Source organism: Ursus arctos, unplaced genomic scaffold, assembly GCF_023065955.2.
Source record: "Ursus arctos isolate Adak ecotype North America unplaced genomic scaffold, UrsArc2.0 scaffold_20, whole genome shotgun sequence".
Taxonomy (NCBI): domain Eukaryota; kingdom Metazoa; phylum Chordata; class Mammalia; order Carnivora; family Ursidae; genus Ursus; species Ursus arctos.
Genome location: NW_026622875.1, coordinates 28,452,339 through 28,480,179, shown reverse-complemented (window position 1 = coordinate 28,480,179; position 27,841 = coordinate 28,452,339). Strand labels below are relative to the sequence as shown.

The 27,841-nt window shown below is 46.0% G+C and overlaps 1 protein-coding gene across 1 annotated transcript in view; it reads left to right on the top strand.

The window, feature by feature from the left end:
- The first annotated feature begins 2,101 nt into the window (after positions 1-2,101).
- The window catches only part of BFSP2 (beaded filament structural protein 2), a 58,557-nt gene continuing 32,817 nt past the window's right edge, over positions 2,102-27,841 (top strand). The window contains exon 1 of the mRNA XM_044383551.2: positions 2,102-2,590. Coding sequence (XP_044239486.1) covers positions 2,102-2,590 — 489 coding nt within the window. The remainder of the gene's footprint in view (positions 2,591-27,841) is intronic.

Genomic DNA, 27,841 nt, shown 5'->3' with positions numbered 1-27,841 from the left:
CTTTAGAACATGCAAGAGAATCATCTGTCTTTAGGTCTTTGGAAACATTGATGTTTACTGGGTACATCCCTTCTCTCTCCTCTTCCTCCCCGGGGCTGGGGGTTTTGCTGTACATATCTTTGGGTCAGAGAAAGGTGGAGTTAACCTGGCCACTGAGAGTTATCATTCTGTAGAGAATAACAGTTTGTAAACATGACACCTGTGCAAACAACTTGATATCTTGAACCCTTCATTTAGCCTTGGATGATACACCCTGGAATTCCTACAGCTCCTCGAGACCCAGTGTTAGGAGTATGTTATTATAACAGTCTGGTGGGTGCCATGGGCCCTACAGGGTGTACCAGAGGTGGACGTCTAAATAAATAAGGGACACTGTCAGCTTTTACTTGATCAAGTTATTTCCTTAATCTGTTAATCATATAACCAACATTGATATTTATAAAGTATCTTTTGTGTCATCTCAAATAGACAAAGTAGAAGGGGGAAAAGAAGTTGTGGTATCTTAATCAGCAAGGAAGAGCACATAGAATATTCTAGTAGGTAATCGTAGTTTTGAACTCTGCTTGTGTGACTTTGGATAGTACCCTAGGTCTCTAGGTGTTGGGAGACAGAGGGGGTGTTAGATAAGTCACTGGACTATGAGTCAGAAGAGTCCTTCTCATCTCAGCTCTGCTACTTTCTGGACAGGGGACCTTGGACAAGTCATAGGAGCTTTCAGGGTCCTCATCACATAAGGAGTTAATAACCCATCATTTGACATGTGATGATATTTCTGAAGTTGTGCAGTGTGCAGCTCAAATAGTAGTTCATGTCAACCATCTATCTACCTCCTAAGGTTGAATTGAGAATTCAATGAAATAAAGTATGGGAACTATATACAACACTAAGATGGATTCAATATGTACTAGAAGTTGACTCCTTTCCCCTTCTTTCGCTTGAGGATGTTCCCATGTTGCAGGATTTGGGATAAATATCCAGCTCTGGGTTTTGGCTACTTGGTTTCTGTAGTGTAAAACTTAAGTGCAGTGGGTTTTAGGTCCATTTTGTTATCACAGAAGAATTTTTTCTAGACCTGGAAAAATATTCGAGATGTGACCATAACAACATGCCTTAGTAAATGCTGACAGTAGGAATTAAAACCCAGGGGGTGACATCAAATCCTAACTTGAAGCACCCTTAAAGAGCTTACTGAAAAACCGTCTCTTTGTTCTTATTTATTAGTTTTCTGGCAAATGAAGAAACAGAAGTATACGGAACAGCTACAGCATAATAGGTGCCCAACATGTGTGGGACCTGAATTGGCCCAGGATCCCTTATCTAGTGCATTAGAGAAAGCTCAGGCCAGTGTATGGGAATTAAGGTCCAGAGAAGTGGAGCAACATGGCCAAGGTCAAGCAGCTGATAACAGCAGTGTTTGAGGTAAGAAAAATGCCACAGAAGGACCTGAAGCAGCTGCTAGGACTGAGGGAGGGTGAGGGAAGCAACAGGCTTCATTTGTTTCTCTTGAGTTCATGGGGCTGCCTCCTACCATGGGGGGTTCACATCCATTAACATCGTCTGTTACCTGTGTGGACATGCTTGCACATTCACATACACAGCATACATAAGGATGTAGAAAGCTCTGAAATCAGCCCTGGAGCACGTGGATTCGGTTCTGGGTCAGCCACTCACTACACTTGTGATTTGAGGTCTCTAAGCCTCAGTTCATTCATCTGTGAAATGGGGCTGCTTAATGCCTTCTTTGCCCTCTCTTAGGTAGTAAAATACACAGACCCAGATGAGCCACCTCCACAGCCTGCGCTGATCCAGCCTCCCCCACCACCAGCGGAAAAATCTGGGAAGTCAGACACATGACCTTGCAGAGAATGCATGAGTGCCTTTCTGCACGCAGCCCTGGGCAGGGACCGTTTCTCTTTCAGCTTGGTGAATGGTGGAAGCTCATGGAAAACAGCAGACAAAGCAGCCCTGGGAATAGGGGAGCTTCCAGAGAGGCCCACAGCCGGGCCATAGGGACACTGGGACTGGAAACCAAAAGCCACTAGGCTCTGTAAAGCCACTAGGCTCTGTAAACCCACTAGGCAGAGAAGAGGCAGAAAGGGAGATGAGCACAAGGCGGGTGGTGGTGGACATGCCCACCGGGGCCAGCTCCAGCATGCCCCTCCAGAGGCATAGGGCATCCTTTGGGGGAACATGGTCATCGTCCTCCCTGGATAGCCCCCCAGCCTCCAGGACCAATCCCATGGGTGGTCTCATCCGAGCCCCCAGAGTCTATGTAGGGATGGCGCCCAGTGGGTACACAAGTGGCCTGGGCACCCGAGTGACACGCCGGGCCCTGGGCATCAGCAGTGTTTTCCTGCAGGGCCTGCGGAGCTCAGGTCTGGCCACAGCACCAGCTCCAGGTCTGGAGAGGAACCTCAGTACCGTTGAAGACCTGGGGGGTTGCCTGGTGGAATACATGGCCAAGGTTCATGCCCTCGAGAACATCAGCCAGGAGCTGGAGGCACAACTGCGGATGCACCTGGAGAGCAAGGCCACACGCTCAGAAAGCTGGGGTGCCCTCAGGGCCTCCTGGGCTAGCAGCTGCCAGCAGGTGAGTGCCTGGGCCATGCCCAAGGGTTTTGCATAGGGCCAGGAGAGGGTGCTGACAGCTGCTGAGGGGTCATTATCAAACAGCAAGAATGCTGAGGCGGGACAGGGGAGTGAATGGTCTGAGACCAAAGAAACAGACCATAACCTCTCATCCTTTCCTGCTAAAAAATACTAATGACAATGAAAACAGTAATGACAGCTACCATTTACTGAGGTAGACTAGGGGCCAGGCCCACAATAATCCCTGTACATGCACCATCTCCTATGTTCAAAGCAATGCTATGCAGGGGCTCATTCACTGATTGCATTTTTCAGAGGAGAAAACGGAGGCACAAAGGAATTATGTAATTTGTCCAAGATCATGCAGCCTGTAGGGATGCTGAGCTTTGAGCCTGAATTGTTCCAGTTCCAAAGCTTGCATTTGTCCCATTACCCTGGGCTGGCTCTGTAACCTTTGTATTAAGAAAGGGTTTTTACAGCCATCATCAAATGGAACACCATCGAATGGATGTGGCATCAAAAACAAGGATAGGGGCGCCTGGGTAGTGCAGTTGTTAAAGCATCTGCCTTCGGCTCAGGGCGTGATCCCGGCGTTCCGGGATTGAGTCCCACATCGGGCTTCTCTGCTGGGAGCCTGCTTCTTCCTCTCTCACTCGCCTGCTGTGTTCCCTCTCTCGCTGGCTGTCTCTCTGTCACATAAATAAATAAAATCTTTAAAAAAAAAAAAAAACAAGGATAAATGGCGGTGTGTTCCTATATCCATCTGCTGCAGTAACGTCCAATAGAAATATGAGCCACATGGTAATTGACAGGTTTCTATTACCCACAGTAAAAAAGGTAAAAAGAAACAGGTGAAGTTCATATTAGCATATCTTACTTAAGTCAGTATATTTTAAATGTTATTTCAACAGATAATATTTAAAATATTAGTGAAATAGTTTACACTGCAATAGAACTTTCTGCAGTGATTGAAATGTCCTATATCCATACCGTCCTGTCTGGTAGCCACCAGCCACATATGACTATTGAGCACGTGAAACGTGGCTAATAAGACTGAGGAATTGAATTTGAATTTTTATCTTTATTTTTATTTTATTTCATTTCATTAGCCACATGTGGCCAGTGCTATCTTATTGGACAGGGCAGGACACAGAGGTTTCATCTTTCTCCCTTGCTTGGTCAGGATATGCTTTCCAGGGTGATTTCTGCAGAGGGCTGAGCTCATCTGTCATGTCTGGCCTGCAGGTACCACCACCACTACTCCAGCCAGCATTGCACGTCTCATCAGTTCTCTGCGGGTAGCTGGCTTCTCCCCTCCCTTCCCTCCCCCACCTCCACCTGACAAATGCTGGCCTTCGGATCCCTCTGAGCTACATCAGCCTCCAGTGCTGTCAGGAACTGCCAGCTTGGACCCCTTGTACCCTAAGGCCCAGCATGCACTCCCCAAGCAGAGATCACAAACTTCCATTTGTGTGTGGCTGGGTAACGCAGTGCAGGCATACTCAGAGGCTCCCCGTTTCCCCTCCTGCCTCCCATTTCATCCTAGAACGCTTCTCCTTCATCATCAATCAGTGGCTGACTATCAGCTCAGGACATGTGATGTACAACACTGTCCTCTTGGCTTTCCTCTGGAGCTGTTTGTTCTGCTTACATCCATCTGGACTGGAAGGGAGAGCCATTTTAGAGCAGCCTGGGGCTTAAAGCTGTCAAATCTAAGACAGCCATCCCTCCCGGATTCTCCCAGCGGTCCTGATTCCAAATATTTGTGTCCTATAAGCCAGCAGACCATCCCTAGGTATTCCAATATTTCAGCATCTGCAGGACAATTTCTTGCATTAAAATGCCATGCACACTTTTCACGAGAAGTCAGGCACCCCAATTTCTAAGTCAGAAAGTATGGACACAGGGGCGCCTGGGTAGCGCAGTCGTTAAGCGTCTGCCTTCGGCTCAGGGCGTGATCCCGGCTTTCCGGGATCGAGTCCCACATCGGGCTCCTCCGCTGGGAGCCTGCTTCTTCCTCTCCCACTCCCCCTGCTGTGTTCCCTCTCTCACTGGCTGTCTCTCTGTCACATAAATAAATAAAATCTTAAAAAAAAAAAAAAGAAAGTATGGACACAAAACTTAGTCCATATTCAACAGATACTGACATGGTCTGGCTCCAGCTAGCTACAGGGGATTGGGCACCTTGCCCAACTTCTCTTAGCCTCAGTGTCCTTATCTGTAAAATGAGTATAATGCCACAGCTATTCTAACAAATCAGTAGATATCTAAGTTGCGTGGTTCCTGCCTGCAGGTAGACTACAGATTCAAAAACTGCACCATGACAACAGCACAGACACACTGTTGCCAGAGGCAAGGCTGGACAGCAAGACATTCAAGCCTGCCACTGATGGTCAGAGTCCCAATTGAGAGTCATTTTCCTTGTCACTGACCGTAAGTCAGATGGTTCATACGAATACAGAGTTCTCTTTTTCTGCTTTTGTTTCAAGGCATGGACTTGAGGATACAGTTAGACTGACCTGTAAAATGGAGTTATTTCTGTATCATACAGCTTCACCTTCCGGCCATATTAAGCTCTGTTCCACCAAAAAGAGCCAAAAACAATTCTACCTATTTGAGAAATGCACATTAATTTTCCTTTGTTGTAGTTACAAAACTGACCCACACTATCCACCCCTCCCAGCTTCACCAAAAAGCTTTAAGGTGGCTTTGCTGATGCCTGCTCTCCTTCTTAGTATTCTCCATCCAGTCAGCAGTGTGATCTTTTGGACATGTGGGATCTGACTACATGATGTCCCTGCCCAATACCTGTCTGGGCTCCTCATCACTGACAGGACACAACATATGACTCTGGGCTCAGACTACAAGGCCTTAATAAAACCACCTCTAAGTCCTAGCCACACTACCCACTTGGGAGGCCCTGCACACACCACATGTCCTCAGCCTGCTCCTCTGCAAGGCTTCCCCTGTGCCTTCTGTGTCTCATGACAGCCTGTACACACATCCATGGTGGTGGTTACCATGCTGTCCTCTGGTCACTTGCCTGTCTATGCCCTTACACTCTAGGCCCACTTAGGAAAGACCAGATCTCCCTAACAGTGAGAAGAGTACAAAGGGTATAAACTAGAAGTTCACCTGGGAGTCGGGTGAACTTACATTTAGATGTTGGCTTTGCCACTTACTAGCTGGGTGACTTCAGGTCAGTTAGTTCTCTCAACTTTTCTCCACATTTGCCATTTGGAGATCACTTCATCTACTGAGCAGACTGTTAAGGGGGTTAACTGAATGTAATGTACCCAGTAAAATCAGTGGTTAAAAGCTTAGAAGACTTTCTTTACTCATAGCATTGCAGATACCTAAAGCCATGTACATGACTGATACTCAACAGTGAATCAGGCTCCTGCTTCATATCCTGGCTCTGCCACTTACTTGGACCAGCCAGTCCTCTGCTCTATGTCTCCCTTTCCCCATCTATAAAATGGATGGATGAGCACCTCCCAGGGTCACTGTGAGCATGAAATGAAATAAGATGCAAAAAGGAGCATTGGAGAAGGGCACCTGGGTGGCTCAGTCGGTTAAGCATCTGACTCTTGATTTCAGTTCAGGTCATGATCTCAGGGTCGTGAGATCAAGACCCGCTTTGGGCTCCATACTGGGCATGGAACCTATTTAAGATTCTCCCTCTCCCTCTCCCTTTACCCGCCCCCCGCCCCCCCCCCCATTCACACGTGCTTGCTCTCTCTTTCTCTAAAAAGTTGGTGGGGGGAGCATAGGAACTGTGAAGTACTATACACATGCTGCAGGCCATCCTGAGTGAGTGCCAGTCCTCTAGGGGCCAGGTCTCTGGCCAAGGGACTTGCCTCTGGAGGCCATGACCCCCTTCAGGGCCTTAGCTGGACCCTTTCTTCCTCTCTTCACCCCTAATAGAATCCTCCTCATCCAACAGCCAGGAGATGATATCTCCCTCCCAAACCCTATCTGTCCCCAAATGGCAGGCCCAACTTCTGGCTACTCAGAAACAAAACCTTTCCCACTGGGGAATGGGGGCCCCACTGCCTTCCTGGGTACTTTGTCATGGAGCCCTAGACCCACCAACCAGCCAGTTCCCATAGAACTGCAGGATGGTCCCACCTGCTCCAGGGCCCCTAACCTAGACCTAGAGAACAGACTACCAGCAATTCATTTATTTCAGAAAGGGCTGCCTTCCCCTCACATGGGCTTTAGAGGCAGCCATGCCGTGCTAAGAGTTTCTGGGCTCCAGAAATCCAAAGCTCTCTGCTGCCCAGTCCCACGATCCCAGGAACCCCAAGCTCCTCTTCATCTCCACCCACCCACCCCCACCTCCAGCAAGGGCCTGGTCACCGACCCCGGGTGAGGTTTGCTTCTTGGGGTGGGGCATGGACCCACGGCTGGCAGCACCACAGTGCACTTGTCAGCAACTGGAAGGGAAGGGCAAGCCTTTTATCTACCCTTGACCCAGGTACCTACAGAGTGGCACTGAGGTTCAATACTCTTAGGATTACCTATCCTCCGTGGGTTGGAGTGGCCAGTCAGTGGGAAAGGGAAATGCCTGGCTTCATTCCTCTCCTCCCCGCAACTCACCGGAACAAAGCATGTCAGTGCAGTCACTCACAGGAAGGGTCACCCAGCATTTGGTGGGCCACACAGTGCCCCAAATAGCGAGGTAGGGCCCCTGGGGGGCCTAGGAGAGTTTGCATATCCTCCCTTGAGTATCCTTGTGTCTGAGGATGTGCAAGATTAAATAGCAAAAATTACCATGACAAATCAAGAGAAAAACCAAAAGCTTCATACTTTATTTATTTATTTATTTATTTATTTATTTATTTATTTATTTATTTATGTTTTACCACATTTCAAAGCACTTTTCCCCCTGTCTTTTGAACAAGGAGCTCCACATTTTCATTTTGCACCGGGACCCACAAATCATGTAGCTAGTGTATATGAAGTTCCTTTTCACTTCCAAACTTCTCCCTACTCCTCAGTTGTGTTAGAAGCTCTCAGACACTTATGCTAAGCAGTAAAAACAGACAGGAGAACTCCCAGGTGATGGCAATGGAGGCCAAGGGGGGCATAGCCCCTGCCCATTGCTTGGGCAGAAAGTGGTTCTTTCCCTTTCCTGCTTTACCGAATGCTCCTGACCTTTCTTGCCAAGTGAATGGTGTTCATAGTAAGCTCCGGCGGCAACGTCAGACCCTTTCATCTTCAAATAGGTCAAACACAAGCTTGGAATTAGGCAGCTCCCCGCCTTGGAGCTGCAGATAAAAGGAGAGTGGGGACAGAGGAGGTGCAGCCAGGGACGTGGAGTCTCAAAGCACAAGGAGTAAGCCAAGGCCAAGGCCAAGGCCAGAGATATGCTGCCTGGGACAGAAAGGGGAACGTGGAGGCTTCGATTCCACTGAAATTATTGGTCTCCATGGGAGAAAACAGAAGCTTACACCTCAGACAGCAGAGGTTGTTAGCTGGAGGAAAGGGAAATCAAAATTATTAAAAGGCAAGAGAATTAGAATTTAAAAGGACCTGATTTGAAAATGTTTCTTGCTGTTCACAGTTCTTCTTTCTGTCCCTTGCAGAGAGAGCCCAGACTCTGGGGATCAGCCTATTTGGGGAAACTGCTAGAAACTCAGGCAATCCAGGTGAGGGCCAGCTCTCTCACCTACAGAGCCTGTAGTCCTAGCAGGTTTTAAAAAAAAAAAAAAGGAAAAAGAATCAAGAACTAACCCCCCCCCCCCAATTCTATCCCAGCACCAGCCCTGAATAAGAAGAAGGCAACAGGATCGTTGTTCATGATTCACAACCTGGTGTCCCTGAAAGGGGAAAGAAATAGAACCATGAGCTATTGGAGTATCTGCAACAGCCTGAATACATTTATCCAAGATAAACCACCCCATCTATTTCTTAGTACTGTACATGCACTTCATTTGGTCAGAGCAGTTCAGTAAGGTAGTTACTTTGTTAGCCAAGTTATAAGGGACACTAAAGTATCATTAGAAATGGAACTATACAGAGAAAAAAATGTATTCAGGAGAATTCCTCTCAGGGAGAGTGACATATGAAATTGGAAGAAATCTTTTGATGGAGCAGGGGAAGGGAAGGAGGCATGAAGCTGCTCCCAAGGGTCTTGGTCCAGTAATATCGGTGGTCACAAAACTGCTTTCTAAGAAGAGTAGTTTCTCATTTCCTGGAAGGAGGGGGGCGGGGTCTTGCTTTGCTAAGTAGAGTATATCTGTGCAGAAACACAGTAGAGTATGTCTGCCACAGAAGACAGGGGAGAGAATAAATGCTGTCACTGGGGGTCACTCTCCAATCTCTTAAGATCTCTTAAAATGTGAGGGCCACGTTGAAGAGTAGAGGACAGGGGAATCCCGGTAATGAAAAATAGGGAATGTGCTACAAAGACAGGATTCTGAAGCAAGAAAGTCCGTGGGTCACACTTGGGCCCAGAAAATTCTTTGCTGATCTTGCTACATCTTGATTTCTTACCTGAATAATAAGGATGTTTGGAGACTTTCTTGACATGATAAAATAGCTAAGAAAGACATACTAGAGGACTTCCTGTAGAAATGAAGAACAAAATAAGTATGCCCACTATCTCTACTGTTATGTAACATTGGTCAGAGGTAGTAGTTAACGCCAGACAAGATAAAGCAATTGGAGGTATAAGGATCGAAGAGGAAAAAGGGAAAATGTTGGGCTTTCTGGAAAGCCCAAAAGAATCCGTGTGAAAACTGTACAACATACAATAAGATAATTTAGTAAAGTAGCAGGTTATAAAATAACATTAAAGACATATGCTAAATATATATATATATGCACACACATATACATATATTCATTTAATATGTAAATGGCTACCCATCTCCTTTATGATAGCAAAAAATAAAATATCTTTAAGTAAACTTAAGAAATGTCCAAAATGTACATGAAACAATAATAAAATTGTCTTGAAAGGACAAATGTAAAGAAATACCATGTGCTTGAATATAGACTCAAGAAAAATATCAGTTCTCCCTAATTTATAAATTTAATGCAATACTAATTTTTAAAATATCATAGTGTTTTTTAGAACTAGATGGGTTTATTATAAATTTTTATTTGTAAAAACACAAAAGCAAGAATAGCTGAAAAGAATAACTGACAGAGGAGAGCAAGGAGGGAAAGGTCATCTCTCCCAGACATTGCAACATACTAGAGAGTCTCACGCAGAAAGCAGTTTCATGTTTGCACATAAAAGATGGGAAGACCAAGGAAACAAAATATAAAATTTAAAAGTAAGCCCTGCCCCATATAGAAACTTAGCATTGATAAATGCAGCATTTGAAACCAATGGAGGAAAGGATGGACTTTTTAATAAATGGTATTCAGACAACTGGATAATCATAAGGAAAATAAAACTGGATCCATCCTTCACTGTACCTTAAATCAATTCCAAATGTATCCTAGATTTAAGTGTAAAGAAGGAAACCATACAAGTAGAATGCATGAGGAATTCCTGTATAACTTGAGTGTGAAAGAAGTTTTCCTTGCTATAATTCAAAATCTAAAAGCAATTAAGGAAATATCAATAAATTTGATTATCAAAAATTTTTAAATTTTGCATCACAAAATAACACCACAAGCAAAACTAAAAGATAAATGACAAACTATAAACAGCATTTAGAATTTGCAGTTTTAAAATAAAAGCCAAAAACGTGCTTTACTGTTAAGTAGGCTGGAGATATAAACGGGGAATCAACATAAAAATAAATGAAAATGGCTCTTACCTACATAAAAAGATGTTCAACTTCACTCATTATAAGAGAAATATGAACAAAACAAAACAAAAACCTACCTGAGGTACCATTTTCACTTATCAGATTGGCAAAACTCCAAAAGTATATCAATCTGTTTTATTGGTGAAGTGCTAGGGAGACAGCCAATTCCACAGTGCCGATGGGGGGACAAATTTTACAGTGTCTATGGAGAAGAATTTGGCAATATCTAAATAAACTGTATATGCATTTATATACATGTAATTTAATCCAGCAATCCCATGTCTAGGAATCTCTCCTGATGACACACTGTCAAAAACACAAACAAGAAGTATGCATAAGGCTGTTCATTTCAATCATATCTATAATGGCAAAAGACTGGAAACAACCCAAAAACCTAGCAATAGGGGACTAGCTGAATAAGCAATGCTACATCCACAAAAGGAATGAGGAAGGGCTCTGTAAGTATTATGGAGTGATGATCTCCAGGATATACTGTTGAGCTAAAATGCAACGTGGGGAGAGTGTGTATTTCATTCTACCATTTATCTGAAAAAGAGGAAGGTTTATGAATGTATACATACATATTCACTTTTAACTAGAAAAACCAACTACAAATGTTTTTAAATGATCACTTGCAGGAGAAGGGAGGAAGTAGGGTAGAGGGGAAAGGAATAGACACTAGAATTCTTTCAATTTATCTTATTATGAGGAGATGACTTTGGAACCATGGAAGTATTTTACAGAATTATAAAAGTGACTTTTAAACAACAGTAATTTGTACATCTCTAGTAGGATACAAAAGAGTACTGAAAAAAGAATCCTAAGTCACTTTCAGTAATTATATTGTTGGTGGCATTGTTCGTATTATTCTAACACTGGTGTGGGCATGTGTGTACTGTGGGATAAAGCAAAAGAGTAATTTGTTGAGTGTCACTGAGAATCGGGACTTTTAGTATGGGTAAAGGGAGATGCACTTGTAAGGCAGATTAAGTTTAGTGACAGTTCTCTAATCCTGAATTTGAATTGGAATTATCAGTATAAAATCATGGAGTATGTGACCCTAAAATAAATGTATACCCATTTTCTAGCTCCAGCCAGTGAGAAGAACTAGCAACAATTGCCAACCCGTAGCAATGAGCAGTTTTAGCCTCAGGTCTTTGTCACTAACTACCGTCTTTCATTAGAACTGAGGCTCCTTATAGAGATATGGCTGAATCTAGGTTTGGGAGAAGGAAGCATAAGAGATGAATCTGAAACATCTCATCATACCAAAACCAAGGAAGCTACAAAGAACTGCTAGCATCATGTCAAAAGACTTAGGAGCCAATTTGAATAAGCTCCCACTAATCAAAGATGGCTACATATCAATAAGAATATTAACTACTAAAAGAAAAAAAAAGAATATTAACTGCAATGGATTGAAACACATTAAATATGTTTAAATCAATGAGTTCAGTATAATACCAAAAGATCCATTTATTAGTTGCCTCAGAGTCTGCTGGAGAACCAACTCATTATTTTGAAACTGTTAAATAATGAGAAGGAATTACGAATTTTTCCTGCCTTTCCTATAAGAACTGAGAATCCATCATCATTTTTTTAAAAGAAGAACTGAAGGGAGGAATTATCCTTTTATAGAAATACTACACCAAAAAACAAATAATGTAACTATTAACTATGTTATTTATATTTATAACTAATATTAATTATTAAAATAGAACTCAAATATCACCACTTTGCAACTATCATAAAATAATGGATCTAGGCAATAACAAACATCAAATGGCTACTAATATCAAAAAAGACCAGCAGATGTGTACTTCCTGGTGGAGTACACAACATCATCTATGACATAGTCTTGCCAGAAAAGAAAAAAGAAAAAGAAAACTGAATGTGATTGAGCCTCAAAATAAAACTACCAATTCACAGAAAATACAGAGGTCAGACGAACATGTGAAATAATGCCACTGGGTTGGAATCAGCAAAACCCAGACTGTGGAAAAAGATAGAACTAAATACCCAATTGTTTCAACAAGCAAACATTTCAAGGGACAAATCGGGAGATGAGGGGGAAACCTATAAATTAAAAGAGATTAAACTGACATATCAACCCACTGAAATGGACATTATTTGAGCCACTATTCAAGCAAACTGTAAAAAATAGACAACTGAGGAAAAATAAACTGGGTATTTGAGGAATTGTTATTAATGTTTAGATGTTATTTTTAGATTTTTGAAAGTTATTTTTTTGTTAAAGATTTATTTATTTATTTTTCACCAAAAGGTGTATTTATTTATTTGAGAGGGAGACAGAGAGAGAGCAGGAGCACAAGTGGGAGGAGAGGCAAATGGAGAAGCAGACTCTCTGCTGAGCAGGGAGCCTGACACAGGCTTGATCCCAGAACTCTGGAATCATGACCTGAGCTGAAATCAAGAGTCTTGACGCCTAACCAACTGAGCCACCCAGGTGCCCCAAAAGTTATTTACAGATCTTTATAATTTAATAATGCATACTGAAATATCTGAAGACGAAATAATGATATTTGGGATTTGTTCAAAATAATCCAAGGCAGAGTAGAAATGTGAGGGGATATAGGTGAAACAAAACAGGCCATGCATTTGTAACCATTGGAGCTGGGTGATGGGTATATGGGTATATGGATGAAATAATATGTGTAAATTGCTACATGCATAATCAATACCCAATTAAGTTTGTGGAATTGAATAAATGAGAAGCTACAGACATTGAGTGGTAACATAAACGACTGTATTTACATACATGTATTCATGAGTTGTTCAACCCACCCATGCTGCAGGAGTTTAGAGAAGAGGCAGGATATTGACTGGTCCTCAGTGAGGGTATCCCAGGAGGTTGAGTCTAAATGTGAGACCCAAAGAACATGCCAGAAGATGGCACTTCAGACTGCATCCGGCACGGACAAAGGTTCGGAGTCAGGATCCAGTCTGACCATCTACAGAGCAGTCTATGCATGGGGCAGATTTCTCAACTGACAAAGAGAAATTTTGCACTGAACACTTGTTAAGATCAGCAAGACATATTTTATTCAGACTACTGCAGTAGGGGAGAGACACTTCAGTATGGACTGAGCTCAGCTCCACTGAAACAAAAGACAGAAGGCTTTTTAAATGCTGGGTGTGCCAAAAGAAAAGAACTGAAGGAAGTTAAGGGAGGGCGTGATTTATGTGATTAGGCCATCTGTGTTTGCTAATTGGTGCTTATCCAGAGGAGAAACACACTTCTCATAGCTTTATGACAGGAGCAAATTAGAGGAAGACGCCCACCAAAGTCAGCATCCGACCCTCCCACACGAGCTGGGAGATAGGAAGATATCTCACTAGAAGTGTGCATTTCACAGATTGTTCCCAGGTCCTTGAGAAAAGATTCTGGGTTGTAGATTTATATCTCCACGGGACAGATAAGGGATTTATTCCAAGTTTCCTAAAATAACTGCCAAGGAAAAGGGAGGTCAGGGGCCTCTTGTCAGGTTTTAGCTGGAATGGAACAGGAAATTCTTTTGGCAGCATTGGCCTTTCTCAAACAAGCATGTTAAGGGGGCTAGGTTCATGCTAGGGACCTGGGTCTGGGGCCAACAGAAGCCATGCCAGAGTGTGGCCAGGTTCCTTAGTGTGCGGGACTAGGTGGCGTCATTTATGCAAGAGTTTTCATTCTCACCACCAAGCACCAAGTGCCTCCCTGTCTCTGCTCTGTCCCCTTCACCTCTCTATTCTGAGACCCAGTGCGGAAAGGGCATGCCACGATACACCAAAAGGCAGCCAACAAACAGTTGGGCAGCCGAGACTGAATACGGAACCAGACTCAAGGTTTTCAATCGGAACCCTGAAGTTCCAGTCAGGGAGCTCCCTTAAAATCCCACACCACATTGAAATACAAGCAACAACCTCAATGTCCAATACAGCTAAATAACACAGCAGAATCCTCCGCTGCTGTAAAAAAAACAAAAAACAAAAAACAAGGAAGCTTATTATAAACTGAGGTGGGATTAGCACCAGTATATATATTTTTGAGTAAAAAGGCAGGCTGCAAACTCCCATGCATGCTCTGCTACCATTTGGGTCTTTGCAATGTGGGGGAGCAGACTGTCTGGAAGCATATACAAGGAGCGGTAGCAAAGTATTCTTCCAGTGAGGACTGGAGACAAGAGTAGGAGCAGGTGTATACTTTTTGCAGTGTTGGGATTTTTTCCCTGCATTGTAAAAAAATGGAGTAATAAATAAAACTCCTGCCAGCAACCAGGGGCGGGAATGGGGGCATTCTAACCAGGTCCAGGGCAGGCAAAGCCCTCACAGCCTCACAGACGCTACTGGCATGTCCTAGGGGGAAAGAAGACTCATCTCCACACTCTCCTCTCAAAGCGAAAACCCAACAAATCAAATAAGCATGTATAGGAGCGATAGGAAAGACCTCACAGTGGGCTACACTCTCCAGAAGAACTAAATTAAAATTTAATCCAGGCAGCTGGCACAAGTGCCGAGAACAAATGTGGTGGCTCTTCACAGGGAATTATCGAAAGAATGGGTGAACCAAGCAGAATGTTACGCAGGGTCCCCAGTGTTCCTTCAGAGGGTTTATGCAGATCCACTGAAGTTGAGGACTCAATTTAGGGAAATAAAACCTAGCTTATCATTGTCTGGTTGGGGAAATACACATAAAGATTCGTTTATCTGGTTGTAAACGAGCTAATAGAGCTGACTGTCACAAACACATTATTCAGCAGAAATGAGAAGTTACTTCAGCTGTTATCAGCAGGTAATGAAAAGCCGAGCACAGGGAGTGGAAAACTCCTTCACAAAACCAACTTGCTATCAGAAAACAACTTGTAATTTTTATTTGCCTTTTTCAAGGGCCAGTGAATAGCCATCTAAATAAGTCAGAGGAAATACCACAGTATGGAGAGAGAAATGAAGTTAGAAAGGCTCCTCCAGGAGACTCAGAGCAAAGTTGTACAAGAGGCAAAGAACCGTACCTGAATTCTAAGTGCCCACACCTGCCTGCCCCCACCAGCACCCCGCCCTGCATGCCCCCCTCCCTCCATGCACCCCTTCACAGGCCCTCTCTCTGGCGCTGCTGCCCAGAGCACTTCCAAGCATCATCCCCTGCCTGCAACTGGGCCATACCTTCTTCCTCTTCATTCCCACTAGGCATGTAAGAGTCCCTTCCTCGGGCCCACTCCCAGCCAGCTCTGACAAGGAAGCTGATCTCACACTTGGATTTCTTATTAGTTACTGGCCAAGGAAACCTGGGCATGTCTTTTTTTTTTTTTTTTTTAAGATTTTATTTATTTATTTGACAGAGAGAGAGACAGCCAGCAAGAGAGGGAACACAGGCAGAGGGAGTGGGAAAGGAAGAAGCAGGCTCCCAGCGGAGGAGCCTGACGTGGGGCTCGATCCCAGAACGCTGGGATCACGCCCTGCACCGAAGGCAGACGCTTAACGACCAACCGAGCCACCCAGGTGACCTGGGCATGTCTCTTAACTCAGCGCCTCCGTGTATCTGCATAGTAAAGGTGAAAACTCTTTCCTGCAGTGTTGTGAGGAATAAACGAGATGAGGAGGTGAAGCCCTGGGACGTCTTGGGAGTTCACTGTCGCTGTCCCTAAGGAGCTTTGCTTGGGAAGCAAATTGCTTCTGGTGATATTTCAGACCACCTGCAGGTGAGGGGGGCGAGCCCAGGGACCCCCGGTGCAAAGTCCACCCCCAAGGCCAGCCCTGCCAGGCACTAACCCCGAATTCCTGGGGTTTTCACCCACATCCCAGCCACCGCCTGGAGCAGGCACAGGTACTCAGGGGGTTCTACAGATTCCCCTCTACTGTCTCCTAACAAAACCGTGTACTGTGACAAGACTCATGAACATGACACGGTCCACACTTTCACTATGAACTGCAAGCCTCCGGCACGACACTTATTTTGCATGACACAAGGATTTACAAGAACTTTGACTCACTGTGTCCTTTGATTCAACAACGTGTGTGTCACCCGGGACGATGGGATTATGCCCACTGAATTAGTCTGCAAAGACAGCCAGAACAGCGCACCACAGGCCAGCTGGCTCTGACAGCAACGAAAGTTATTCCCTCAGGGACTGGAGGCTGGTAGTCTGGGATGGAGGTGTCAGCAGGGCTGTGTTTTTTGTCTGAGGACTCTCTCCTTGGTTTGTCGATGGCCAGTCTCTCCCTGTGTCTTCACAGGGTCTTCCCTCTGTACATCTGTGCCCAAATTTCCTTTTCTCATAACCGGTAGAACTGAATTAGGGCCCCATCCTCAGAGCGTCATTTTAACGTAATCACCTCTTTAAAAGCTCTGTCTGCAACCGTGTTCTAAGGTCATGGGAGTTGGGACTCCAACATATGAATCTGAGGGGGACACAATTCAGCCCATAACTCCCATTTTATAGACAAAGAAACGGAGGCCTGCAGAGATTAAGTTCCCCCTTTGAATTAGTATCCCCACCAGGACCCACTCAATGTTATTTCCACCCCAAAGTATTATGAAAAACCTCCTGTTGTCCTCATTTATAAGACCAGGGTCAGTCCTGCCTCAGACCCCCGGCCCTAAGAGGGCATATCGTTTGAGTGTCCACTGTTTGATAAGACCAAGTCATAGTCAACAAGAGCTGTTCTCTGTGAGGAGTTTTAACACCAAGATGTGCCTCCTTTTTCTCCTCTTCTCTCTCTTAATTTGGAAAAAAACTGTCAGAAACTGTGATTGATCCTTAGCCAAGCACACTTTAACTGGAACTAACTGCTGTAGCTAGGATGCGTGAGGCTGGGCGGCTTCCAGCTCGTCAGGCAGCTCAGGACTAGGACTTGAAAGTTTAATAGCTTTGCTGCCAGGAAATGGCGCAGCGCCCCCCTCCCGTACCCCAGGGATTTCTACTTTTCTTTTTCAGTGATCTCAACGCTCAGAAAAATGTGCTGAGCAGTTGGCCCTTGAGGCAAAACGTCTATATCTGAGCAGAGTTCAGGAACTCCCCAAGGTGCCCCACTCCAGCATGGGTGGGAGGAGGCCTCCTCTCCAGACTCATGCGAGCATCCGTGCTTTCCACAGGCTTCTGGCCTGGGCCCTTGGCCCCTGCAGGTTGATCCCCTCCCCCGCCCAGTGCCAAGTGCTACTTGAAGAGCTGAGGGTTCAGCAAGAGCCACACCCAGTGGCCCTCATTGCCAACCCCCAGGGTTCCTGGTCTGGGGGTGAGACATGCACCTGCTAAAGCCAGACAGACCACTGAGAACACACTTCTCAGTGGATAAAGTCAAGCTTTATGAACTTGTTGCAGCAAGGGAGAACCCAGGACATCTCAGGAAGAGGGAGCTGGAAGGGCCTGATTTGAGGACCGGGCTTGTGCTGGGTGATTGGGGGGGAAGGTTCAGAGCAAGGATTTGCTCTGCATCTGATGCTGCCAGAAAATGGGGGCAGTATGATGAGTGGGTATCTTTCAGATTTCATCCAGGAGATGGGAGGGATGAAGCCGGCACAGAGTGGGCATTAGTAAGCAGCAGTAACCTCGTCACCTGTGCTGGCTGTCAGCTGGATATTGAGTTTTGTGGCCACAGAGCATCCTGGCCTCTCTGTTCCCATAGGATTACAGCAGGTCTTGTCTCTGTCGCTTTCCACCAGGATCACAGAGTGACCCTGCCTGGTTATCACTGATACTGTATGCGTGTTCCAAGCAGGTGAGAGTACTAGGGCCGAGCTGTTAGCTGCCGGGGCCGGGGTTTTACCTCCTCCACCCAAACTAAGCTTCCTGAGCCCCTGCATCCTCAGGAGGCAGGAGGCCTGTGGAGACAGAGCAGGAGTGTGAGGGGTCTCTGCCCCCACACAGCTATAAATAGCGCCCTCAAAGCCAGGGGCTGAGATATGTTATGTGACTGTAACATGACTTAGGGCCCACTCTGTGCCTCTGGGACCCACACTCTTGCCTGTTCCGCCCTTCTCTCCCCCAGGAGTCTATCTTGGCAGTCATGCGACAAGCAGTAAATGAGGTAGAACAGAGTGACGGTTAAGTGCAGGGCCGTGCCCCAGACAGAGCCGAGCCTGGGCCCAGCTTTATTTACCATAACCAGAAGGGAGCCCTTGGCCCAGTTACTAACCCCCAGAGTGAGTTTCCTTATCTCTAAGTTGTGAGAGAATGCTCCTTATCTCACAGGACATTGTGAGGACTCTGGGAGATAATAGATAAGCAGAACACAAGCTTCAGGAAGGCGGGAATAGCATCCCTCACGCTCCGATCTTTCTCTGGCACCCGGGATAGGCATCACAAACTGGGTGGATGAAACAGCAGAAGTGTACTCTCTCCTGTTCTGGAAGCTGAAAGTTGGAAATGTAGGTACCAGCAGGGCTGGCTCCTGCTGCCGCCGTGAAGGAGGTTCTGTTCTGAACGTCTCTCCTACCTCCTGATGGTGGCTGGCGTCCGTGGCATTCCCAGGGTTATAGATGCATCACTCCCATTTCTGCCTTCACTTTCCCTGTGTGTCTGTGTCCACATTTCCCTCTCATATGGATACCAGTCACACTGGCCTGGGGCCCACCCTAATGACCTCCTCTTGACTCGATGACATGTGCAAAGATCTTACTTCCAAATAAGTTCACATTCACCGGCACTGGGGATTAGGACTTCAACCTGTCTTTTGAGTGGTACCCAATTCAACCCATCAGAGTAACTATTGGGGTTTTGTTTTGTTTTTCACATTGTAGTCCTGATTTCTAACATTTTATCCTATTTCCTCAAACATCATTTTAAAAGGTTCCAGAATGACCAATATTTCTGTACCTACTCCATTTCACCCTTACTTCCTTTTGCACTTGGCATCAGATCCCAAATCCTATTGAACACATGGAGCTTGAGTTTCAGAAAAGAAAGCCATGGTACAGAGAACCTGAGAGAGTACTATCCATACAGTAGAAATAGAGTAAACGTCACTAAGTTTCTATGTGATCTTGGACAAGTTACCTCACCTCTCTGAACCTCAGGTTCCTCAACTGTTAAATGAAAAGATTGGGTCAAACTGACATCTCCCTGCAGACACACAGGGAGCAGGCCAGATTGCCTTCCCTAACTCTGGCGAGCAGGTGGTCACGTTACCCCTCCTTAAAGGACATGAAGACACCAAGTCCGTCCAACCCCTATGTCTGTCTTCACTTCTGACTGCTAGCTAGCTCCGTGCCCTGCAGCAATCCCTTTTGCTCTGAGGCTCCTCATCTGTAAAATGAGAGGGTGGAATTCTCTGATCTCCCCAGCCTCCAGCCACACACCTATCTGTCATGGCTCATCATTATCTCTGAACAGTGCAAAGCCTAAAGAGAGCAGCAGCCCTCCACAGAGCCCAGTTCCCTAAGCCTTTGTGGCTCAGCTGACTGGCTGGCTGGGGGCGAGGAACAGGCAGTACATGTTGGCCACCTACTTCACTTCTGAGGGTCAGGTGGTGGCCTATGCCCCACCACCAGTGAAGCAACGGTTTTATTAACCTCCCCCCGCCTCAGGGTTCTCCAACTGGCAGGGGAGCCCCTGGAGATGGGGGAGTCCCACACGGCTGCTTCTGACCCAGTTCTCTTGGCAAATGGTGCCACCTTCTAGGGGCCCTGAGCACTATCTTGCATAACTAGTCACCCAGGTTGCAAAATGTCATTTGTGTTAAGTTTTGGGCGCCCATCATCATCCCTTCGCTGCCAATGCCACCCTGATCTGCAGTTCATGATGCCCTGCGGTCTCTCTGTTTATGTCAGATTTTCCACAATGGCTCCCAATTTCCTGAGGATTAGAAATCACCCATAAAATTTCATTTTGCCCCGAGACTTTGCATATATTTGCCAGCAATTCTTTTCTTACTCTCACCTGCTTCCATTTATGATGAAGAAACCACCCCCGCTTTTTCTCTTTTAGTTGCATTTTCTGTGGCTTTGGGTTTAGGTCAGAGCTTGCATTTGGAGTCAGGGGGTTCTGAGTCAGCCCCACCCTAGTCTCAGCTTACCAAATGCTTCACCCAGGCCCCTAATCTCTCCCACCTGCAGCTTCCTTATCTGCAAAAAGAGGGAGATAATTATACCTGCCGACATGGCCCTGACCCTTTTGAAATTTAAGGAGAATAACGTGAGTGGAAAAAGGCTTTGTCAGTGTCAGAGATTAGGCTGCAGATTCTTGGTCTGTGGGTGTAATTAGTGTCACATGTAAGTGCAGAATCTTTAGTGATGTTGGCATGCGTTGGCCCTGCCTCCCTCCTCACCAGCAGTCTTGACAGTGTAATATTTGTCATGGTAGCTGCTGTGGGGCTGGCACAGAATTCAGTTTTATTATGTTCATTCATCAGGCATTGAAAGTGGGTCTACTGTGTACTGGGAACTATGGGAATTCACATAGAGCACATCAAAATTCTCAGACTCCAGGACCTGAAAGTCTAAGAGGGATGATGAGTCATTAAATCCACACTGTTGAGTGCCTGCTACGTGCTAAGTGCAGTGCTGGGCATATGATAGACGTCAGCTGCACATTGAACAGGAAGGACTCAGGAGGCATAGTTATAAAGGCAGCTTTGGTTTGGGAGCACCTGAGTGGCTCAGTCGGTTAAGCATTCGACTCTTGGTTTCAGCTCAGATCATGATCTCAGGGTCCTGGGACTGAGCCCTAAGTCGGGCTCCCTGCTCAACGCAGAGTCTACTTGTCTCCCTCTCTGCCCCTCCTCCCACTAGCTCTCTCTCTTTCTCAAATAAATTAAGTAATTTTTTTAATAAAACAGCTTTTGTTTGAGAGAAACCTCTTCCGAGGTCCCCTTTGACCTGTTCATCAGAAGGTGAATACTCTCTCTTAGCCCCGGTTGAAAACACAGATAGTCTCATGACTTTTCTGATCACTTGTTGGTAACTAAAAATTCCATGCTCTGGAATTTTTAAGTCTCAAAGTACAGTCTCGAGTCAGTAAATAGAAGGTCTAGTTGGTATATTTTAAGTCACAAAATACAGTCTTAAGTCAGTAAATAGAGGGTCTAGTTGGTATATTATTCAACATGTCGACCCTCATCTCCCCACTCTCCCAAGACAAGCCTAGCACCCAGCTCTTTCTTGCAGTTCTCCTACCCTCACACCCCACTGCTGTTTCAACCTGACCAAAGTGCAAGCTGAGGGGAAAGAGAGGGAAAGATGACTGGAGAGTTCTTCCTTGAGACATGCTATTGTGAGGTGGCTTCACAGTGTCTGGGTCTGGCTAAAGTTTAAACCAGATTCTTTCTCTTGGGGACCCTTTTCTGGGTTTTTGTAAGACTCTCCTCCTGGACCCACTGCAAGGAGAAGCCCCTCCTTCAGCTGCTGCCTCTGGCCGTCCCTCACCCTTGCAGGCTGCCCTATTGGGCAGGACCCCTCTCAAATGAGGCCAGGCGGCCATGCCTGTCGCAGGCTCCACCTCTGTGCCCAGGATGGGTGCCCCTTTGGGGCCTGGTGGAGGAGTGCAGGGACTTCCCAACCAAGTTACCATTGTGTTGTGACACATACATTTCTTCAAATCATTTTGTAACCCTGGACAGCAAGTTTCCTTATCCCCCAGTGTACAGACAGGGAGACTTCTAGAGCATCGCAATCCCCAAGTAACAAAGACAGGGTCTGAAACCCTGTCTCTCCAGTCACAGCCCATGGTCTCCTCCTTGCTACTGGACTCTCAAGGGCAAAGGACCTGCCTTGGGGCCTGGGATAAGCCACCACACCTCTCTGGGCCTCGGGTCTTCATCTTTCATGATCTCCAAGAGCTCTCTGCATTCTAAGACTGTGTCATGAAATTACTGAGTTAAGGTTTCCTGAAAGCAGATGGCAGAGAATTCTGCAGAGGCCTCACTCCTCCATGTGGGAGGCAGCCCACAGCTTAGCTCTTCACTTCTTGCTCTAACACACTATGTCTCCTATGGGTGTGTACCTTAAGCAAGTGTGGGGAAGAGAGAAATGCCATTTAAATAGTGCTGGCATTCTGCTCCCTCCATGTTCCTCTCCAGTGGAGAGGAACATAGCTGACATTTATTGAGCACCTATTATGTTCCAGAACTTGTTCTGAGGTTCTTGCATATCTTAATTCACTCAACCTCACAACAACGCTATAAGGCCAATACTTTCATGACTCCTTTTTTGAAGACGAGGAAACTGAGGTACAGAGCAGTTAAATAACTTTTCCCAAGGTCACACAGCCAGACAGTGATAGAGACAAGACTTTCAACTTGGGCAATTTGGTTCCAGAGCCTGTGTGCCCAGCTCCACCCGAGACAGAGCAAAGCTTGAGGCGTCTTACCCCAGAGGGCTTCTGGGATGCAGAGCAGGAGGCGGAGAAGCACACTTGTCCCCAACAGATTCCCAAAAAGCAGAGCCCAAGTGCAGTTTGTGGGAAAGGAAAGGCAGTGGAAACTGGGGGCATACAAAAGTGTTTTAAAAAAACCCCAGGGCTGAGCACTGACTGCTCCAGCAGCCACCCCTGAAATAGGAAAGAAGAGCTCCTAATTTGGTTTAAGCCTCAACAAATCCCCAGTGAGAGGACAAATTCCTCTGACTCTGGCCAGCACCCAGGAAACAAATCTTGTCAGAAAGAAGTCGGGAATAACCATTTCTGAAGGGCCCCCTTAGGGTAAATACAAAGTGCCGCTGGGAGAGCTCCAGCGACTGTGACCATGATCCCATGGCAGACCCACACCTGCGCACAGCCTCCACCACATTCACAGTGCTGTTCTTAGTTCCCACGTCCCCACACCTCCTGCCCAGCCCCAGGCCTGAGTCCACAGCCAGTCCCACTCCATCGTCATCCCTGCGGCCCAAGGAGGCCTTTTCTGGAGCACTAGAGGCTCTCCCCTGCCCTCCACCTCGTCTACCCATCTCTGACCTGCCTTCTCCAGTCAGTCTCCCTCTCTGCACATTAGGGACCTACCGCATAACGTTTGCTGTGCTAGATTTCTTCTGGTTGTTTTGCTTATGTTATCTCATTTTTCCCTTCTTAATTACGAAATATTTCAAACATATAAAAAAGGCATCCTCAACATCCAGAATTGTCAACCTTAATGTTATTTGCTACAGACCTTTTATATTTAAGATTTTATTTATTTGACAGAGAGACAGCCAGCGAGAGAGGGAACACAAGCAGGGGGAGTGGGAGAGGAAGAAGCAGGCTCTTAGTGGAGGAGCCTGATGTGGGGCTCGATCCCAGAACGCTGGGATCACGCTCTGAGCCGAAGGCAGACGCTCAACCACTGCGCTACCCAGGCACCCCAGACCTTTTATATTTAAACATGAAACCAAAGATTTCAATGGAAACCTCATTTGTGCTCTGTCCTGATTCCATTCCCCTCCCCAGAGGCCACAACTGCCCTAAATTTGGCGTTTATCTTTCCCACCAATGTTGTTCCAGTTTTACTGTATATGTATATAAACCCTTTATGGGATTGTTTTGCATGATTTTAAACTTCATATTAAGTTGTATCATTCTGTGTATTAGGGTTCTCCAGAGAAACAGAACCAATAGGATATTCATATAAAGAGAAAGAGATTTGTTTTAAGGAATTGCCTCACAGGATAATGGAGGATAGGTGTTCCAGATTAAGGGGTCATCTGATTGGAGACCCAGGAAAGAACCAATGTCCCCGACCAAGTCCAAAGACCATCTGATGACAAATTTCCTTCCCCTGGTGGGTTGTGGGGCGGGGGGGGGGGGGGCACTCAGTCTTCGATCTATTAAGGCTTTCAACTGCCCACATTACAGAGGGCAATCCACTCTACTCAAAGTTCACCAATTTAAATATTAATCTCATCCAAAAACACTCTCACAGAAACATCTAGAATAATGTTTGACCATATCTGACCATCATAAAATAGTTGACACATAAAATTCACCACCACATAGTTATTTCCCTCTGCAACTTGCTTTCTTCACTTCTCATTTTGTTTTTGAGATTGATCATGGTGACCCAGGTAGCATTTCATCATATATACACCATAGGTTATGAACTGTTTTCTACAGGTTATGAATTTTTTGTTGTTGTTATTGATGGATATGGGTTATTTGCACTTTTCTCTGTCATAAACAGGAGAGGGCATAAACCTTCTCATGCATACATGTGAGAGTTTCCCTAGGACAGAGGTGGGCATCCTACTGTAAGCAGGCCAAATCCAACCAGGTACCCACTTTTATAGATAAAGTTTGATGGGGATGCAGTCACATCCATTCACGTACTAATCTTCTGCAGCTGTTTTCATCCTACAAGGGCAGGGTTGTGTAGTCGCCACAAAAACGGCAGGCCCACAAGATCTAAAATAATTTCCTCTCTGGCCCTTCATAGAAAAAGTTTCTGACCCTGCTCTCAGCAAGTACCTAGGAGCAGAATGGGCTGTGCCTGTCAGCGGCTCTTACATGACATTGCCAAATTGCTCCCCAAAGTGGCTACCTGGATTTACCCTCCCAGAACAGTGTGTGAGAACTACCTTTGTCCACACCTTCTTTTCCCAAGGGTTTGCCAGTCTGCTGCTTGTGAATCGGTTTCTCATCATTATTTCATATGTCTGGCTCTTTAATCGTATATCACTTATTCACTTAACAAACACCAATTAAGGGATTACTGTGTGCCCGGTACTATCAAGCTAAAGCGGCTCCATTTCACAAGAGAAGAAATGGAGCCACCTAATGCCAGACTCATGCTTCAAGTACGGTGGTAAGATGGGTAGATGGCTGCACGGGGACTGTGTAGACATGCCCTGGAGAGGGTAGCACTGCGAGAAAGAACGAAGCAGCTGACATTATTCCACATGCCTGAGGACGCTCAGGTGGGAAATAAAACAATTTGGCTATGTGCCCATAGCTTCTGACAGCCAGAGGCACCTGTGTCGTAATTCCTAGCAGAGAGGACCTGTATTTCACACAGGCGTCAGTAAAGTAGGTTAGTAATTAAGCTGGTTTTGTGTCTTCCCTTTGACCTTCGACAATAAAACACCTGTGGTTATAAGAGAGTGCGAGTGTGTGAAAGGGAAGCTCCATCCATGACTGACACAGCAAGAAATAGAGCTTTCTTATTTAAAGCTACAAAGATGGCCAATAAATACAGGAAAAGGGCTGTGGAGTGTGAGTGAGTTAAATCTTCATTTGTCGGCTGGGAAGTCAATAAATGATGTCTGTGGCTGATAACTCAAGCAATCAAAAATTCGTAGAAATATGGGGGAAGCTCTGGGCAAACAAAAAGCAGAAGCTGCAGGGACTGGGGCTGCAGGACAAGCAGATGTGGGGCAGGGAACACTTTTCTGCACCAGCCTTTCTCTTCAGCCCTGTTTCATTTCGTGATCAAATGTATGTGTTACTTTGATACCTTTTAAATTAAAATGCAGAAGTTCAAAATAGAGCATGACTCCTGAAATATTTATAGAGGAAGTGACACGTATGTAATAATCTCAAACAGGAGTGGGGGGGTGGCAGGAATAGAGATTTTTAAATTTAGCCATGAGATTTTAGTTATGGAAGTGGGGAGACAGGGGGCCATCGTTCTCGTCTCTCTCCACCTTTACATATAGTTTTACCTCGTTGAAATGTCCCATAATAAAAAGTGGGGTTTTTTAAGGGGAAAAAAAAGAGAGCGTGGGTTGTGGAGTCTGGCAGACACAGGTGAAATTCAGCTGGGCCACTTAGCACTGTGGGCAAGTCACTCGTATCCTGGGTCTCAGCTCCTCATCTGCAGACCGAGCATGCACCCATTCTGTATGGCCACTGGTGTTGGGCACAGGGGGTAAATGACGGCCTGACTGCGAAGGACTGATTGTGGCGTAAAGTGTAGGAAGCACAGTAAAAATGATGGGGTCTGATTTGTTTGGTTGCTTCTATTGGGGTTTTATGAAGTCTGGCTCTAGATTTTGAGTTCTTCACAGGCATCTTCTACTTAGTTGTGCTCTGCCTTACCTGTGTGTGTTCATTTGCATTCCTCAGCTAGCCTACTTCACCTACTAAGTTCACAAATATCTAGTGTCCACGGGCCAGGCACTGAGCGGGGGCTGAGCAGGCAGAGATGGGAGGCTGCCCCGTCCCAGGGGCACACAGGTCTGTGGTGGGGAAAAAGAAACAGGTCAGAATATAATACAGCATGACAACTTATACCGATAGAGATATGCCCACAGGGGATCTGGGATGTACAGAGGATGCACAGTGTGGCCTGAGCTAGGTTTTGAAGGATGACTAAGAGTTTACCTGTCAAAGAAGGAGAGCACAGTGGCCAGGTGGCATGCTTAGGCCATGACATACAGAGGTGGCAGCATGAGTTATGGTTCTGAAAGCTGGAAAGGGCTGAGTCTGTTCAGAAAAATAGTTCAGTTCGCAGCAGGAGAGTGAAGAAGAGATAAAGCCCAAATTATGTGGGTTTGTTCAAGAGCACACTCTTGAATAAATGTGAGCTCAAATTTGCATCTTAGTAAGTCATTGCAGTAAAAAAGGGAATGGGGGGTTGGAATGTTCTAAATCTAGAAAAGAAAGAAAGAGAGAGATCGATCAATCAGCAGGTTGCCCAAACAGACCCTCCCAGGGTCACTGTATCTTGATGTGCCTAGCACTCAAAACTCAGATTTTGTTAGGATGTGTGTAGAAAATTAGGCCTTGAAGGGCTGGCTCATGACAAAGAAACCCTTGTGATACCTACACTCAGAAGGAGGTAGGAATATACAGTGGCTGCTACTCTTTAGTGCCCAGCACTGGTGGCTGCTGTCCAAATCAGGCCCTCCTGTTTCCCAGGGAGCTGGAGGCAGGATGCTAGGTAAGCTCAGAACTAGTCCTCGGAGGGGTAGAGAGGTTTCTGGGGAAGGTGAGGCCTAAGAAGTTTTGTCCTCATCAAGACAGAGGGCAACCTGTAGGAACCAGGATGTTCCTGATTGCCCCAAACGGTTCATAACACCACCCACCTTCTCTGGCCCCTCACTCCGTCCTCATCTAACCCCTTCTACAAAGACATTCTTCAGACAGAGCACAGTTCAATGATGAGGTCATTTAGCTGCAGTACAGATCCAGAAATGTCCACCGTCCTGGCCTCCCGGAGTAAGACCCAACCTTAGCTCTCAGGTGATCCTGATCCTCCCTGGATCCCCAGTGGCTGTGACTGCACTCAGGAGCAGACTGTGCTGGAGACGGTCTAACCTCTCCGTCGGGGCTTTATGACGTGCTCCCTAACTCCACGACTGCGGCTGCAATCTTAACTCGGTGTGCGTGGGCTTTGCACTCTCCAACCCTTGGCAGCAACAATCAGGCAAAATCACCAGAGGGATGACTGGGACTCAAACCAAGGTTGGGCAGTGTGGCAGGAATGAACTGGGCCACATCGGTGCAGAGGCTCAATAGTGCTCTGACCTGGGAAATGAGGAAGAGGGAGGTGCTGGAGGTGAACTCAGGTTGGAGCCAGGTAGGAACCTGGGTGTTCTCTGAGAGGGGGAATCGTGTCTTCCCTGCCTTGGTGCTCCATGGAGAGGC